Source organism: Camelus bactrianus, chromosome 2, assembly GCF_048773025.1.
Source record: "Camelus bactrianus isolate YW-2024 breed Bactrian camel chromosome 2, ASM4877302v1, whole genome shotgun sequence".
In the NCBI taxonomy this organism is placed as follows: Eukaryota; Metazoa; Chordata; class Mammalia; order Artiodactyla; family Camelidae; genus Camelus; species Camelus bactrianus.
Genome location: NC_133540.1, coordinates 106,369,103 through 106,387,895, shown reverse-complemented (window position 1 = coordinate 106,387,895; position 18,793 = coordinate 106,369,103). Strand labels below are relative to the sequence as shown.

The 18,793-nt window shown below is 42.0% G+C and overlaps 1 protein-coding gene across 22 annotated transcripts in view; it reads left to right on the top strand.

The window, feature by feature from the left end:
• Positions 1-18,793, top strand: part of LIMCH1 (LIM and calponin homology domains 1) — a 307,407-nt gene that overhangs the window by 257,619 nt on the left and 30,995 nt on the right. For all 22 annotated transcript variants that reach the window (XM_074348707.1, XM_074348692.1, XM_074348693.1 and 19 more), the window contains 4 exons: positions 523-649; positions 2,252-2,409; positions 2,611-3,019; positions 6,117-6,335. In XM_074348707.1, the coding sequence (XP_074204808.1) occupies positions 523-649; positions 2,252-2,409; positions 2,611-3,019; positions 6,117-6,335 (913 nt within the window). The remainder of the gene's footprint in view (positions 1-522; positions 650-2,251; positions 2,410-2,610; positions 3,020-6,116; positions 6,336-18,793) is intronic.

Genomic DNA, 18,793 nt, shown 5'->3' with positions numbered 1-18,793 from the left:
TTGAAAATGGAGAAATTGCCTCAGTTAATGTAGAAAGCATTTAAGCTATCTTCACACAAAGAAGCATTTACTGCAGTAAAGTTTCATTTCCAGGGATGCCATCCTCCTTCCCCACAAATTCTCCCCAAGTTACACATTTTAACTCTCTTCATTTTATTTTCTAATACATTCACAAATGAGAGGAGCCCAGAGCTTCAAATACCTTTTCCTAGCCCTTTACTTTAAACATGTTTTTGGCTCAGCATATAAATTAAATTGACCTGATTCAGCCATCCCTGAAGACAAAGATGGCCACATTTTGGCTTTTGTGGCAAAAGGAGAAGAGGTGACAATGCTAGCATGCCCGCTGCTGGCTGAGGGATGGAGCCCACTGCAAACCACGCTGCTGCCTTGAGCTGCGGGGGGGCCGGGGCAGTTTTCCAAACGCGGTAGTGCCCCCGCGCGGCGGAACGCCCCAAATGGTCAGCGGCGTGAGGGTCACTGACCCCCATCCACCGTTGTCTCTGCTCTCTCCACACTCAGGAGCACGAGTATGTTTGACATGCGGTGTGAGGAGGAGGCCGCGGTGCAGCCGCACAGCAGGGCCCGCCAGGAGCAGCTGCAGCTGATAAATAACCAGCTGCGGGAAGAGGATGACAAATGGCAAGATGTGAGTGCGGGCCAAGGTGGTGGGCAGTGGGGAGACCCCTCCAACTGAGGGGCTAGAGGCCCTTTGGAGCAGAAAAGCAGGTGGGGTGGGCAGACTTGAACTTGAAAGCCAGGCAGAGGAAGGGGGCCCCTAGAGGAGTTCAAACAGTGACAAAGTGAGTATGGGGATTAAAGAAAGTACCCTTGCTTGAAGTTTGACCACAAAGAAGAGGGGAGCAGAAGGGAGGCATGTGGGTGGGATGCAGAATTAAGGATGCACTAGAGGGAGGAGATAGCTCAGTGGTAGAGTGCGTACTTAGCATGCACGAGGTCCTGGGTTCAATCCCCAGTACGTCCATTAAAAATAAATAAATAAACTCAATTGTGTCCCCTACCACCTCAAAAAAAGAAAAAAAAAACAGAATTAAGGATGCACTGTCTTTTGAGATTCTATATTTGAAACTGATAACGATGATGATAACAACAGTAATTGCAAACATTGAAAGCGTACCAGTCACAGGTACTCTTCTAAGGGATTCTTTAATCTCTTAGTAACTCAGTGAACTAGGAACTGTCATTCTCAATTCCACAGATAAGGCCCAGAAGAGCTGAGTAACTTGTCCAAAGTCACACAGCTATTGAGTGAGAGAGCCAGGATTATAACCAGGGAAGGAAGCCTCCAGGGCCTGATGGGGGCCTTGGGTTTGTCTATGTGCTAAGAGCAAAGAGCCTGGCCAGGGACAGAGCTTGAAAATGGGCTGAGGGGCAGGAGAGTGGATTATTTCCTTGTGTCCTCACAGAGCACTCTGAGGTAGCTACTGCACATTTGACTCCACTTTTAGTCAAGGTTAACTTCTCCAAAGTCGACAACACGCGGTAGTAATTGTCTACAGTCTACTGAGCCTGACACCTAATGTGCGCTGCCTCATTTAACCCTCACGACAGGCTTGCAAGAGTAGGTATTATTATCATCTCTGCTTTAGAGTTGAGGACACTGGGGCGCAGAGCAGTGAGAGAACGTGCCTGAGATTCCAGAGCGGGGAAGAGGCAGAGCTACGCTTATTTCCCTCAGCCGCAGCCCCACCCATCTGACTCCAGAATCCTAACTTTTGTCATTATGCTGTAACAGCCGGTAGAATTTGTGGTGAGCTTGCAGTAAGGATCAGGTGACTTAATATGTATAGAATCGTACATTCTGTAAAACCCCAAAGCCCATTTTTTTCCTGCCTTTTCCTCCTTCCCTGAGGGAATTAGATAGGTCTGCGGTTAAGCCCTACCATTCTGTCCTTAGCAAGCTCATTCACAACACAGACGTCATAAATAGCAAGAAATGAAGTTTCTTACAATACCCAGTGAGGCATTACTTGAAAATTTGGTGACCGACATGGAATACGATCTCGGATTTTACATTCCATGTTTAAATAAATGTACTGACCTGTTGTGGATAATGTAGGTGGAGCTGAAGGTTTCCTGCCTTCGGGGTATTCCTGTTCCCACCGGCCTTACACTGGGCTGTGGGAGTGCCCCAGCCTGGACGGTAGTCAGGGCTTACTTAACTCTGAAGAGGAGAAATGATGAGGGAGCCTGAAGGAGAATGTTCTGTCTCCCTCCCCCACCCCCGCAGGACCTGGCTCGTTGGAAGAGCCGCAGAAGAAGCGCTTCTCAGGACTTAATCAAGAAAGAGGAAGAAAGGAAAAAAATGGAGAAGTTACTGGCTGGAGAGGATAGGATGAGTGAACGAAGGAAAAGCATCAAAACCTACAGAGAAATTGTCCAAGAAAAGTGGGTTCTTTCTGTTATTGTCATTGTCTGATGTACAGTATTATCTAGATGCGCTTTTTCTAAAAATTGTTGGCTCTGACACCAGTATTATACCCCCTGTTCAGTCCCTTCGGCTCTGCCTTGGTTCCTGCCAAGGTCTCCTTTGCCGTCTCTGTGACCGTTGACTTTGTTCTTGCTTCCCCTCCCGGGCCCATCCTTTAGAGAGCGGAGAGAGAGGGAGCTGCATGAGGCATATCAGAATGCACGGTCCCAGGAGGAGGCAGAAGGGATCCTTCAGCAGTACATCGAGAGGTTCACCATCAGCGAGGCTGTTCTTGAACGCTTGGAGATGCCAAAAATTCTGGAAAGAAGCCATTCGACAGAGCCAAACTTATCCTCCTTCCTGAACGACCCCAACCCCATGAAATACCTGCGCCAACAGTCACTGCCTCCACCCAAATACACTGCCACTGTGGAGACCACCATCGCGCGCCCCAGCGCTCCGGAGGCCAGCACGTCAGCGGGCAGTGGGTCTCCGAGCAGAACTGTCACTCCCAAAGCAGTGCCTATGCTGACACCCAAGCCTTACTCCCAGCCCAAAAGCTCTCAAGAGGTTCTGAAGACCTTTAAGGTAGGATGAGTCCCTTAAGGGTAGAACCAGAACTGAACTCCAGGTAGTCGATGGAAAGAAGCATCTTGCCTCAAGAAGATGCCATTGTTTTTATCAAATGAAAGCAAAATGTGTTCACATGTACAGTTGTGAAGTTTACGTGTCTCTGAGATTTGGGGGGGATAGATGACTGCCCTCCATTCCTGTTGTTAATACTGGTGAACTCCGACAAGACTGGTGGTTGAGTCATCTCATTGGTGGTTGAGCACGGTCTAGTTCATGGTCTATTTCATGCTTTGATATGATGGCATGGTCTCCCTAGTAGTGGTAACAAACCCTAGTTTAGTAACACCATAGGTATGTGCAGCTATCTAGAGCTATTTGCAGGTTCCTCAAAACAAAATTTTAATTGCCTTCAGCTTAAATAGAAATATATACAGCTACCTCTCTTTTAGGAAGAAGCTGACATCATAGCCAAAAAGATGCTACAATTTGAAAAATGATACAAGGAACACATGGGATGTCCTTGGTCCTCAGATGAGACAGACTTTTAAATTTTTTTAAGTGTAAAGAAACTACATTGGTGGTTTTGGGGGGTTTTTTGGTGTTTTTTTTTTTTTTTTGGCCAATGTGTAAAATAATGTTCCAGAACCAAAGAATCTATGACAGCCAAACATCTTTTTACTTCCTCAAATCCTAGTCTTTTCTCTCACATAAGGAGGAAGCACTCATCCTTTGTCTTAAGCTATGTTGACTACAAAGAAAAATCATTTCTCCTCGTCCCTGCACACCATATGGGTCCCTAATAGAAGACAGAGGTGGAATTCATCAGTGGCAGACACGGACATGTGACTGTGAAGAAAGTTTGCTAAACTAAACGAATCGAGACGTATGATGTCCTGTATCTTCCTGTTGAACTTCAGAGGGACGCAAACCACACATTTTGACTTTTGCTTAAGTCACTTTAAATGTATCTTAAAAATCTGTGCCTTAGGCTTTGATAGAACAAAAGGAAAGTGTCCTGGCTGTCTCATCTGGGTTCAGTTAGAATGTCTGTCCCTTGAGGGGCAGGGGCTATGTCTTTGTTGTCCGGGAATTTATCCTGAGAGCCTGGTGCAGGTGCCCAGGCGCTCAGCAAGTGTCTGTTGACTAAATGCACTAGTTTTTCCTGAGAAGATGAGTCCCTTGTCACGCAGACCCACGCACACACAGTTATGCATGTGATCGTGTGTGCTCAGAAGCCCTCCTTCACCTGGGCCGACAGCGCTGAGCCATCTGTGACAGTTCGTGAAAGCAGATTAGATGTGGAGGTGGCCCAGAACAGGAGTAGGCAATCCATTTACCTTGCTTGATATCCGAGGCATCTGATTGGTTAACCTGGATGTCCACTCCTTTCCTTTACAAAACTGTACAATGTGATCCTTGACGCAGAAGAATTAGGACAGATGACTTCATAGCGAGACTTTGGCCCTGAGAAAACCCAGTCCCTTGCCCTCATGGCAAGACAGTGTAGCGGCCTCAGGAAGAGCATTCATGGAGAGCTGGGTTGAGGAACTTGGGTAGAGATCCTTCTAGAGCTGGGGTTCACCAGTGAGCCCTCAACACGTGATAGGTCTTGACGGCTGTCAGCCCGCCTCACAGCCCCACCACTGAGTGGGCGGACCCGCTAGCGGTCAAAGGTAACGTGTAAATGGAACAGTTGTTGGCACGTAACTCCGGGACTGAAGCTAAGGGGAGTGTGTGTGTGTGTGTTTTCTTGTGGGGAGGAGGAGGGCATGGGAGGCAGGGAATACAGGCTCAGTTTCTTAGTAAAACAGATTTAAGAGTAAAGGAAGAGCAAGTGAAATGGTTTAAGGTAGTGTTTTCAAACTGAGAGTTGCCACCTATTGCTAGGTTATGAATCAACTTAGTGATTTGGAATCAGCGTTCTTTTTTTTAAAAAATGAAGTAGAACAGCATACATTTAAAAAAACCAGCCTAGTATAGCCTAGTATTTACATAATAAAGGTAAATATTATTTTTGCAAAACTCCTGTTTCTGTTATATTTATGTGTGTGCACTCAGTGGTGATTTAAATTTTATGGATCACAGGCCATAGACTAAACAAGCCACTGACTTGAGGTAGCTAAACTGTAATATCTGGCCTTCTGTTATTCTTTTTAAAAGATTTTAGAAGATTTAATACTTAGAATAGCTAATATTTATGTACTTAAAATGTGCCAGATGCTGTTCTAAATTCTGTACATATATTAATCCATAAAATCACGTAACTGCACTATTAGGGCGATGCTGCTATCATTGTCAAGATGAGGAAACCGAGGTTGAAGAGTGTGCGGTGTCAAGTGGCTGAGCTACAACTGGCCTCGGCTGGACCCAGGAACTCGGTCTTAGACCATCTGCCCGCAGAGTGTCCTCTCGTAACCGCTCGGCGTATGGTCGGGCTTTAGGACAGAGACGTCTAGATGCCTCTCGATGAGTCAGACTAACCACCCTCACTGCTCCTTTCCTGCTCCCAGCACCCTTCCTAGATGAGGGTGCAAAACAGAAATATTTTAATGTGTGTGGCCTTTTTTTCTTGAAAAAACCACGATTGTCAAATTAACAGGAACTAGGGATTTGCTGTAACATAGCATAGCGGCAGGTTCCCTGCCCTCTGTGATAGCTTCAGAACAGTTCCCATTGCCCCGACCACGACAGGATAACCTGTAACTGTAACCTGATCTGAGATGAGTTCCACCTACTTTGTAGGCTAATCAGAAAGAAAATCTCAAAATTGTGGAATAGCAGTCAGAATGTAAATGAAAAATTAGTAGAACCCAAATACATGACATGTATTTATACTTAAGATCCCCTGACTTTCTATACTTCAGAGTAAAAGCAGACCCTCGGTCAGGTGAGTAAGGTGAAGCCGCCTGAAAAGGCAGACCAGCTTCTAAAGAAGCCCTCAAGGATGGCGTTTAGAGGGGCCCTGATTTCTAAAACTGACGTATAAGAGACCTTATTCTTTGATGGACTATGATTATTAAGTGATAATGATGTAAGGTGATTCTGAATGTGTTATTTTGTTATAGCCTTTCGTTGGGGAATAGCATATTTTTGTTCATTCCGGTTTTTATAGGTAGATGGGAAAGTCAGCATGAACGGAGAGACGGTTCCTGGTGATGAGGAGGAGAAGGAAAGAGAGGGTCCCACAGTGGCACCCGCCCCCTCGTTGACCAAATCCCAGATGTTTGAAGGTGTGGCCAGAGTGCATGGGTCCCCCGTGGAGCTGAAACAAGACAACAGTGGCATTGAGATCAACATAAAGAAGCCAAGTTCTGTTCCCCAAGAATTGACGGTAAGAAGCAAACTATTTTTCCCTATTTGGGATAATTCCCATGTGAAAGAATCTATTTAGGAAAGTGAATAGGTCCTGATCATGACCGTCTCTTTCTTGGTGGGTATATTAGTTTTCTAGAGCTGCCGTGACAAAGTGCCACAACTGAGTGGCTGAAGGGACAGAAGTAATTGTCTCATAGTCCTGCTGGCTGGAAGTCCAAAGTCAAGGTGTGGTCAGGGTTGGTTCCTTCTGTTGTCAGTGAGGGAGAATCTGCTCCGCGCTCCTCTCCCAGCTTCTGGTGGTTTGCTGGCCATCCCTGGCCTTCCGTGCCTTGGAGATGCACTGCCCCAGCCTTGCCTTCGTCTGCACAGGACACTCTCCCTGGGTGTTGTCTGTGTGTCCAGATCGCCTCTTCTCACAAGGACACAGTCACAGTGGATTAGGGGCCCACCCTGCCGCAGTATGGCCTCACCCTAACTTAACTTAATTACATCTGCAAAAATCCTATTTCCAGGTAAGTCCGCATTCCGAAGTGTTAGAGGTTAGGACTGCAACATATAAATTTAGGGGAGGACACAGTTCAGCCTAAACAGAGAAGTATAACAGTAACATCAACTATGGATAAAAAACTCTTTCTTGTCTCCACGTGATTGCCCTCTAGTGTTACAGAGAAATGAATGAATCTCTGAATTCATTTTCCATGTATTCAGGACCCCGTTAGACTTGTTAGAACAATTTGAAAATAACTGATGCCGTGAGATCCTGACCGTATGTGTAGAAGGGTATCTTTCTTATTAGTTTAAAAAAACTCATTAAGAATCAAATTAAGTTTGTATTAGCTTTGCCCCTAAAATCCAGAGTAATTGGGAGCACTGTTGAATGGCCAAGCTGAAAAATGTAGGGTAATTCAAGAATAGTGGAAGAGAGGATTCAAAATAACATTATGTTTGCCTATATGGAGATTACACTTTTTCTTAGGTCTCTCACTGGGGTTCATGCTGGTTTTGCAGATCAAACCCAGACTGTCACCACCACAGGTGCAGCCTGGCTTTCTGGGTAGAAGCTGGACTCTGTTCAACTTCATTTGTCTTCACCAGAGGCTGATTTCTGCAGTTTTAATTTATAGCCTTTGGGCTGGAATTATAAAGGGTGGGGAAAACTGTCAAGATTTTCGCCAGCTCCTAGAAGGGTTCGGTCCAGAGGGAAACTTGTCTTCCAGCTCCAGGGCTAAGTTGGATGACCCAGCTAGCTAATCCCACCCAGAGGACTAGATACTGTTTTTCTTATCACCGGGATGTGTCTTTTGAAGAATAAAATATGTTTTCTCAGAGGAGCTGAGAGGATGTCATTCCTGCAGCTCTCAAGCCCTAGAAAGATTCGAATTGGAATAGACCAAAATAACTTCCTCCCCATGGTGACCTGTTTGCTGGTCTCCAGGAACAAAGTTTTGTGACCCAGGCAAAGGCTGAATCTCTCAACCTGGGATTTAATTCTGCTTTTCATTTGCATAAATGTTACCACCTCTGAAGAGTTCTTCCAGATTATCATGGGATGGAATATTGACTTCTGCTAGTAGCATGGGAACTTAGAGTCAACATGAACTCACGCTCTTAAATTTAAGTGAGAAGTAGTTAGACATTATAGTGGTGGAATTGCTTTTCTGGGACCGTTAGTAATTCTGTTTTAATTTCTCTTGTGCCACACTTAATGATGAGCGTTTCCTAAGTTCCTTCATAAATACCTTTCCATGACTCAAGTTGGTACTCTGTCTACCAGTTCACAGGCCCTTTGCACATGCTGTCAAGCAAAGCCCTTTGCTGCTGTGCTTTGGAGGAATGACAGTGCAGGTGCCACACTGGTCCCATAACAGAGGTCCACAGGGCTGAGTCAGACCCCATAGATTAATTATAGGACGGATGCTAAGGGCTCTGCCATCGGGCACATGTCTTCTCTCTACTTATACTTCTGCCCTCGGACCATTTTGTTGTTTGAGTTTGGGGGGAACCCTGCCATTGGCTAGACAGATTTTTTTCCAAACAGAAATTAAGGGAATAAGTGAAGAGACCAGATGGTATAAGATCTGAACTTCCTACACCAACTATTTAACCTCTCTTGTTCAAAACTTCTAACCCTTTGGGGAGAAAAGCTTTACCCATCATGTATGGAATCCTAAACACAAGAAAAGGGGCCTTGTTTGCTTTTAGGTTTAACTAAACCTCCCATAAAGATGTACTTCTTCTCAATAATTACTAATTTCCTTATTTTTACAATGAACAACATAAAAAGAAAACAGCCTGTTCTCTTTTAATGCCAGGCGTTTCCCACTTGCATAGTGGTTGTACTGCTACACTCTCTGGTGGCAAAGAGAAGATGGATTGAAAGATGTCACTTTGATTACATAGCCCCAAAAGTGTCTTGCTTCAAAAGAAGCAAAATTAGATGATCTGAAAGAAATCCCGTTACTTCAAAAGTGATACAGTTTGATAAGGAAAACCCCCAGCAAAAGGTGGCCTTGCGGACTTTTTTTTTTATGGAAACCTGATCCTGGGCAGCCTCAGGATGCAGGTCTAAACTCATAGAGACCCTGGAAGTCTGTTCCTCTGGGGGAAAAAAATCTCCCTCGTTTGGAGTAACTTCTAGTTCAATTAACCCTAGTGGTTCTGAAGAGGTCGTAGCATTTATTTACTCTGCGTCTCTTCCTTTAGGCTCTTGAATTAACTGTGGCAGGGGCTGTTACATCATTTTCTGGGTAGATACCTACCTGCATGGATCTGGTAGACTACAAGCCAAGTTGTGAGCTGTACTACATGAAATTTTGGCTTGTTTCTAAAGCACTCTTCATACTCGCTTACAACTTATGACACCAAAAGTTTTCCATTCAGAGTATGTTACCCCAAGAGGCATGTTAAAAGAATCTCTTCTCCAGTAAACCCACTCCTCATTTTACCTCCTTGTCCGTATTCCAAGGAAAGCATTTCTTGACGGTGTTACAGCTGTTATATTCCCATTGAAACGGTGGAATTCATTGGTCATGGCAAAATATGGGGACCAGCTTTAAACAGGAGGCTGCACTTGACAGCCTCCCAAGGCTTGATACCAGCTGGGGACCTGATTTGCTGTTTCTAATTCATTTGTCCCACTCTGTGGGGCTGTCAAAGGAATAGTGTTCTTCTTTTTAAATAGTGTCTTTCTTCCAAAAACTGCATTCCCAACAGATAAACTTTTTACAGAGGAGTAACCTCACCCACCACTAAAATGTCACAGTTCCTTCAGGGCAAGTTGGAACTGTTCAAAGGGCATAGCGCCCGTAGGCAGGAGCATTAATTCAGATCAAGAGGCAGAGCAGTGGGGAGGGTGGCTGCGAGACTCCAGTGGGCGATGGGGCGAGGTTGGACGTTAGCCTCTTGGGTCCTCACCACCCCTGTTGTACGACGTTTCGTCATCTCTTCAGTTTTCTTCTCCCTCATTGTCCTAATCTGAAACCTTTGGGACCATGGACTCTTACTTTAGAAATAGATCCTAAATTAAGCTTAGCGTGTTATTCAGTTTTTAATACTCTGGCTCTATCTATTGATACCAACAGATCATCTTCAGTTGTATCACCTCTGAGATAATGAGGTCGTGATAGCAATGACCTTGCCAAAGGTTGCCTGTTAACTGACAGGCATGAGTGAGAGACCTGCTGTGTGCTCAACTTTTGAAATAGATAAAGTCATAAACTTGCTGTGAAAACAATTTTCATAAAACAACTAGAAAAGTATATGAACTAATATTTAATTAAGTGCTGGATGATAAGGTCAGAAGACTGGAGGGACATAAGATGGCAAGAACAGGTAAGATCGTCATTTAGAGTTTTGTCCAGTTGGGAAGGTTTTGCATGAGGTGGATTTTGAAACTTGTGAGATTTGCATTGGAAGGCAAGAGGGAAGCGAGCTATTCCACATGCTGGGACTAGCAGAAACAAAGGCATGGACAGCAGCGAGGACTCCACAAGAGGACCCCAAGAGGGGCTCACAGGGCTGAGATGTGTGGATTGGAAGAGGATGACTGGCTGCCATGCACTCCAACCAGAGGGATGGGGGCTCCCACGGCCCCTCACAGTTATCTCTCAGATGTTTCCCAGTGGAAACATTTTGCATTTTAAAATATTGACTTTTGTAAGAAAATCATATCATAGCCCAAATACTAGACTCCTAGAATCCAGGACTGGAAAAGAATTCAGAAAGTCTTCTGATCTAAGGACTAATTTATCCTGTTTAGTGAGATGTTTTGAAAGATGTTTTATGTCTCCCTCAAAGCTAGTCCATGTTTTCTTGATCTACTGCAAGTTATGTTTGTATTTGAATCTCTTCTTGCCTTGATGATGCCGAAAACGACCCTTTCCTAAAATTCTGAAATACTCCATGCACTGGGTCAAAGATCAGTCCCTGCCTGAGCTTTGACTTACGTTGAAAATAAAGCTAATAATTGTATATGCAGCCGATGGCCATTGTGAGAATTTATGTGTATAGAGCACTTAGCCTGATGTTACGGTGACTCACAGAGATGCCCTTAAGTTATTCTTAACATTGTCATTCAATAAACGGGAGAAAGAAAGTTACCATGTATTTTTCAGAAGCCCGAAAGGGCGACAGGTGCAATGTTTTTTAGGTTAAAGTAAGGTGTCAAAATTACCATCTTGAACAGAAGTGAATTTCAAACAAATGAGATGAACTCCTTGTTGTCTTCCAACTCAACTTGTCAGCCAGTCCAGCAGTAATTCTGTCCAGCAGAAACATGCAGAGGTGAGCAGCTTTTCCCAGAAGGTGATGACCCTTGCAGATGCTCAGATGCTTCTTTCTGATGCTCTTTTTGCTTCTCCTGTTTCACTCTTCCCCACGTCTGGCTTCCCTCTGCCATCTCGGTCCCCAGGACCCCCACCCATTGACCTGTCACTCTGTTCTGTGTCTGGTGACCAGCTCCCTCTTGCCAGCTCTTCCCAACCCATGTCCTGCACGCCCTCCCCACTGGGGGGGCGCCTTCCCACCAGATTTATGGCAATTCTCCCTCGTAGACCCCGGGCCAGATTCAGCTGTGAGGTATCCAAACGACTTATCTGTGTTTCTCAAACGATTAACAAGATACATACGTTTTTTTCTACCTTGGCAAAGCTCTAGCCCTTCCTCTTGAAAATTTGGTGGTACTTTGCTAATGTTTTCTGATCCAGGAAAACAGACAATCAGATCTTTCTTGAAACATTTCATTCTGCAGTGAGAGCAGGGTGAAGGCATTTGAGTAGGTGCTGTTTTCCTTACGACGGAGACCAACTGCAGATTCCTTTTAGATGGCAAATGTCAACAGGCATTTCTGTAGAAACTGTTCTTCTCCATCCAGAATTAATTGCCAGAGCGTTAGATTTAATGCTTTTTTCGAGTCATTAAACATATTTAGATACAGACGCATTTGCAGACTTCAAGAAAGTAAACATCAGGAACAATAAAAAACAAAAACAAAAAACCTAGCCCATCTGACCTGGATCAGACTTACACATCGTTGGTTTGAAAAATTTAGGGCATGGAGAGGCTGGTTCTCCATGTCCAGTGAAAACAGATGTTTGGTGATACAAAAGTGAAAGGGGAAGCACTCGCATGACATACGGGGCACTTGGGTCATGATGCCAAAACAGAAATAGACCGATTTTCCAGGCCCGTGTCCAGGTATGTTTTCAAGACTGGAGCCAGGAAATTACTCAGAGTCACTGAATAGTAGTAGCTCAGGACATTACATCTTCCAACCCGGAGAGCTTAAACGATCAGTCCAAGTTCTCGCAGCTCCCCTGTCCTAGAAGCCGGACCCCGTGAGCCCTAGGTCTCAGCGCTGTTCTTCCTCCCCCGCTTCATGTTTCCAATTCATTCCACAGACTTGTTCTCTGGGCGGGTCCGCCAGTAAGACTCTAGTTAAAATGAGCCGCCCGATGCCAGCTAGACGTGTGGCTAGACCGTGTCCCTCTCAGCCAGGAAACCGCCACCTCCCACCCGTGGCCTCAGGGCTAAGCCTGGCACTGGAGCCAGTTTGGATGGTGTCAGTCCAGGGGAGCCAGCTCCTGGACTGAGACCTTTCTGTGCTCTCATTCATTTGCTTCCAGGGATCTGTTTTTATTTACTTGTTTTCATTCTCGAGGCAGTGTTACCAATAAGAGAAGGGAAAGCATTCTCCTCTGTTCAGCTGTAACCAAAGGAAAGTCGGGGTCGGAGAGCACATTTTCCAGCAAGGCGGGTTTGTTTCAGGCTAATCTCTGAGTCTGTCAGTATTGGTTCAAACTGTAATTTTGAACTCACCTCCTTTGAAGTAATGGTGTGAGTACAGCAGTAACAAGCCTTCAGGATGGAGGATCCAGACAGAAGTAAATTAAACTGGCTGGGAGACTTCCCTTGACAGCATACAGTCCCTCTCTCTCTCTCTCTCTCGATATATATATACACATACACACACACACACACACATATATATAGCAGAATATAGAGAAGCCCATAAAGAAAGTTTAAAACTGCGTATTATTTTAGCCACTCAGAAATTAAGATTTAAAAAAAAAGTGCATCCTTCTCTTTTTCTCAGTGTATATAAAATATTTTTTAAATTGGCTCATGTTATTCAAATTGTGTTGTAACTTGCATTTTCTGTTAATTTATTCTGAATATTTTGCTAGTAATAGCCTGATTTTGATGACTAGCACGCACTTAAACTAAGCTTGAGGGTATAAATTCCATACATAATGCATCTAACATTTGTTTCCCTAACATATGTATGTCTGCTCTGGGCCAGATACTGTGCTGGGTACTTGCCCCCTCAGAACCTGGACTGGATCGCAAGTCCCGAGATGAGGTGATGGCTGGGGCTGGTCTGGTCTCAAGCCACCCTGGGAAGTGGAGACTTAGCTAAATTGTCCTGAGAGCCTCCAGAGAGTTCTCATCTTTTGCATAATAAATGGTAGACTGGAAAGGATGATGTGGACTGCTTTAGAAGGAAAGGGAGTGGAAAAGACAGTTTAAATCATTTCAGCTGTAAACTTGGGACTCTTCGGGTTCTGGACTGCTTATGGCTCAAAACCTTTAAATACCTGGGGACAGCTTGGAAGTGCATGTGACTCCAAGCCCAGATGATGGGGCACTGAGGTCACCTCACTTCCCCTGCCTGCTAGCAGTGTTGCTCTGGGTAAGTCACTAAGCCTCTGGAACCTCAGCTTCCTCACCTGCATCAAGGGGGCCATACTGGTCCAGACCTGACAAGCTTGCTCTGAGGACGGAGGAAGATAATCCAGCTCCAGCGGTGCTGACACGTGGCAAGTGCAGTGAATACTGACTGCGACTACAGTAACAACAGTATGTAGCCTTTAAAGCATCATTTTAAGGGAAGATAAATTGGGTCACCTGGGGTTCAGTATTTGCATGTTAAGCCACATAGAAATGCATCCAGAAACGTGAGCATTCTTGACAGTGGGAGTTCCTCATTAGTCACGCGTAAGACATTACCAGAGTGAGGTGTGCTAGTAAAATAATCCTTAGTGAAGCAGTGCTGGCAGATTTGGTCTCCATCACACTGTACAATGTGTCTAAAGGACTTCAAGATTGATCTTACTGCACTGATTCTAAGGGGCACCCTGGCCGCATTTGAACATCTCTGGATCCGGACAGCCCTTACAGTCAAGAGTGTCCTCTGTCTAACAGGCAGTGTGTTTTCTTTCTTAGTAGTGTCTAAAATAGTACAACTGAACGCACTGGTGGCCTCTGAGATTTAATGAAATGTGTCCACTTCTTTGTTCATTGTTGGGCTGGGAAGGCTTTGGCTCAGTTTCTGTGGTTACTTCTAGTCACTGGAAACATCAGTGTTCTCCAGAGCGTCACTCATCAATATTTAACTGCAAATTTGTTGCCCAGCCTCAGTTTTCTATACTCTAGTCCATCTGGGGAGACAACCTATAAATCAGTACTTTGGCCAGTCTTTTCTATATTGAAAATTGGTAGTTCTGACAGTATTTTTATATATTAACGTCATAAAACAAAAAATACTATTGTATATTAATATTTCTCTGTGTGGGGGATTACTTTAAATTACAAAACCCAGTTTGTTCTTTTATAATGCTAGACTGGTTGATTTTTTTTTTTTAATTGATGTATGGTCAGTTTACAGTGTTGTGTCAGTTTCTGGTATACAGCACAATGCTTCAGTCGTGCATGAATATACATATATTCATTTTCACACTCTTTTTCACTGTAAGCTACTACAAGATATTGAATATATTTCCCTGTGCTATATACATAGACTGGTTGATCTTTAAATGCTACTATCATATCAGTTGTTCATGAAACAATATACACAGACACACACACACACAGCATATATGTGTAACTTCACTATAATAAAAGAGACTTTGATTTATTTAACTATTTCTACTCATTAAGTCTCTTAAAGAGCTTCAACTCAGGCTTGTTGATATATTAAAAAGTTTCAAAATCCATTAAGTAATATAAATGTGATGCTTATTTCCTGCCTAGTGTTTTAAAGGTGCATTTTAATGTAATACTATGTTCTTCCAGAATTGATACATGTTATCCACCATTAGAAAATGCTCATCTAGTTATGAGGATGTCAAAGCCACCCCATCCTCCAAAAAAAAGCACATTTTTGCTACTAGATGCTGTTGTAAAATCCTTCAGCTGCTTGAAAAGCTTGTTGCTTCAGGTTTCTTTATTGTCTTTTTTTCTAAACATCTAGAATTTGCAAAGAATTTTTTACGAATTCTTTTCCATTTTTTTGTGGTAAAATACACAATAAAGTTTACTATCTTAACCATTTTTAAGTTGACAGTTTAGTGGTATTAAGTACATTCACTTTGTTGTGCAACCATCACCACCATCCATCTCCAGGACTCTCCATCTTGCAAAACTGAAACTCTGTACCCATTAAATATCGGTCCCCCTTGGCCCCCTCCCCTCAGACTCTGGCAACAGTCATTTGACTTTTTTTTCCCCTCCCTCTTTCCCCCATACCCTAGCCTCTGGTAACTACCTCTCTACTCTCTGTTACTATGGGTCTGGCTTTTTTAAATTTTTATTTTTTAGATTTTACGTGTAACTGAGATCATGCAATACTTGTCTTTCTGTGACTGGCTTATTTCACTCAGCATAATGTTCTCCAGGTTCACATATGTTGTCACAAATGTTGTCACATATATTTCATTGTATATGGATGCATAATTTTAATATTTGTGTGTATATATTGTATATTTGAATATAATATTAATAGTTGTATCAGAATGTATGAATAATATATATACACATGTTTTCTTTATCTATTCATCCATCAACATTTAGGTTATTTCCATATCTTGGCTACTCTGATTAATGCTTCAATGAATGTGGGAGTACACATATCTCTTCGAGATAGTGATTACATTTCCTTTGGATACATACCCAGAAATGGGATTGCTAGATCATATGATAGTTCTATTTTTAATTTTTGAGGAACCTCCATACAGTTTTCCATAATGGCTGTACCAATTTACATTCCCACCATCAGTGTTCAACAGTTCCCTTTTCTCCACATTCTTAACAACACTTGTCATCTTTTGACTTTTTGGTAATAACCATCCCTAACAGGTGTGAGGTGATATTTCACTGTAGTTTTGGTTTCCCTGATGATTAGTGATATTGAACATCTTTTCATATACCTGACTTCAGTTGACCATTTGTATATCTTCTTTGGAAGAATGTCTATTCAGGTCCTTTTCCCAGTTTTAAATAGAGAGATTTGCTTTTTGGGCTATTGAATTGTAATAGTTCCTTACATATTTTGATATCAATCCCTTTTTGGTTTTACAATTTGCAAATATTTTTCTCCCATTCTGTGGATCGCCTTTCATTTGGTTAGTTGTTTCCTTTGCTGGGCAGAAACTTTTTAGTTTGATGTAGTCTTACTTGTTTACTTTTGCTTTTGTTGCCAGAGATTTTAGTGTCAAGTCCAAAAAAGTCATTGCTAAGACCAATGCCAAAGAGATTTCTCCATGTTTTCTCCTCAGAGTTTTATGCTTTCAGGGCTTACTTTAAAGTCTTTAATCCATTTAGATATTGACTTTTGTGTATGGTGTAAGATAAAGAGTCCAGTTTCATTCTTTTGTGTGTGGATACCCAGTTTTCCAAACACCATTTATTGAAAAGACTATCCTTTACCCATTTTGTCTTCTTGGTGCCTCTGTCAAAAATTAGTTGACCATAAAAATGTGGGTTGATTTCTAGGTTCTCTAATCTGTTCCATTGATCTATATTACATGTCTGTTTTTATACCAGTACCAAACTGTTTTGGTTTTTGTAGCTTGGTAATATAGTTTGAAATCAGGAAGTGTAATGCCTCCAGCTTTGTTCTTCTTGCTCAAGATTGCTTTTGTATTTCCATATGAATTTTAGGGTTGTTTTTTCTGTTTCTGTGAAAAGTACCATTGGAATTTTGATAGGGATTGCATTGAATCTATAGATTGCTTTGGGTAGTGTGGTTATTTTAACAATATTAATTCTTCCAGCCCATAAATATAAGAGATCTTTCCTTTTTGTGTGTGCCTTCTTCAATTTCTTTCATCAGAGTTTTATAGTTTTCATTGTACATATCTTTCACCTCTTTGGTTAAATTTACTCCTAAGTATTTTATTCTTTTTGGTGCTATTATAAATGGGATTGTTTTCTTAATTTGTTTTTTTTGGATAGTTCTATATTGATTTTGTGTGCTGCAGTGTTAATGAATTCATTTATTAATTTTAACAGGTTTTTTTGGTGGAGTCTTTAGGGTTTTCTCTATATAAGATGATTTCACCTGCAGACAGAAATGATTTTACTTCTTCTTTTCCAATCTGGATGCCTTTTTCTTGCCCGTTTGCTCTGGCCAGGACTTTCAATACTATGTTGACTAGAAGTGGTGACAGTGAGCACCCTTGATTTGTTCCTGATCTTAGACAAAAAGCTTTCAGCTGTTCACCATTAAGTATGATGTAAGTTGTGAGCTTGTCAGTTATGGCCTTTATATGTTTAGATACATTTTTCTATACCTAATTTGCTGAGAGGTTTTATCATGAAAGGATGTTGAATTTTGTCAAATGCTTTTTCTGTACCTACTGAGATGATCATATGATTTTTATCATTTTTTTAGAATGATGTATCACATTTATGAATTTGCATATATTGCATCCTTGCATAAAGTTTCTTTGTTTTTAAAGAATTCAATGACAATTTACACCAATGCATTAACTTTAAAGGGCTTTCATTTTGGTTACTTGAAAGGGAAATTTTGACTTATGAGTGAAATATATATACTTATGAAAGACCAATAAATCCATACATTTTTAAGAACCCATGGGGATATTTTATAAAGTATTTAATAATGCCTTTTCTAAAACCAGTTTTATTCTTTATTTTAACCTCTTAAAATTTATGAAATAGTTCCTGCACACTTTAAACAATTTAACTTTAGCCCTTTGTAATAAGACACTATTATTAAAAAACACTATAGACATTAACTTGTTCTCTTTGGTTGCTGAGGTATATTCTAGCCAGTATTTATTATAATATCAGTGGGAGAATTTTGGATTCACTATAGAGTCAATTAGCTCCCAACTAAAGATAATTTAAAGTTACATAGATTTTGTTTTCTGATTACACAAGTAATACACAGCATAGTCATTGTGGAACATTTTGGAATACAGAAAATATAGGAAATATATTTTAAAAGAAGGAAAGTCATCCAAAATTGAAGCACATTAAAAGTAATCACTGTGAACATTTTAGTGTATTTCCTTACTGTCTTTTTATATACATTTTTGATATATGTATTAGCAAGTGTACTTGTGTACACATAACATATAGAAAATCTTGTATGTATAGGCATCATACTGTATATATAGTTTACATTTTTTAACTTAACATTAGATAGTAAGTTTAGATAATAATATGTTCACATATCATTAACTATTGTTGAACACCATTTTTATGACTGCATAATGTTTTATAGGTATGTAGCACTTCATTCAACCATTCTCCAATTATTGGACATTCAGGTTGTTTCAAATTCTTTTAATGTTATTAGTTCCATCGGGCATAAAACTAACAGTTGAGGCACTACTGAGAGGGAGGAACACAAGCATAAAAGTGATGAACTGAAGTACTACTGAGAGAGAGGAGCATCGTGCTGCCGTCCCGAGGGGGTCAGGCAACAAGCTCCAAGTCAGGGGGGCTCCTTGGTGGAAGCACAAGGGAGTGAAGGCTGAACTGGGGACCAAGCTGTAGGAACAGGAAAGAAGAGATGGATGTGAAGGCTATTGTGTTAGGACCCTGGCAGGACTTGGCAAATGATGGGCACTGATGAAGGATGAGTCAGGAAATACTTCAAAGTGTGATATGTGTGGTGGGGAAAACTAATGCCATAAACAAGAATGATCAGATGTGGAGGAGGGGCTT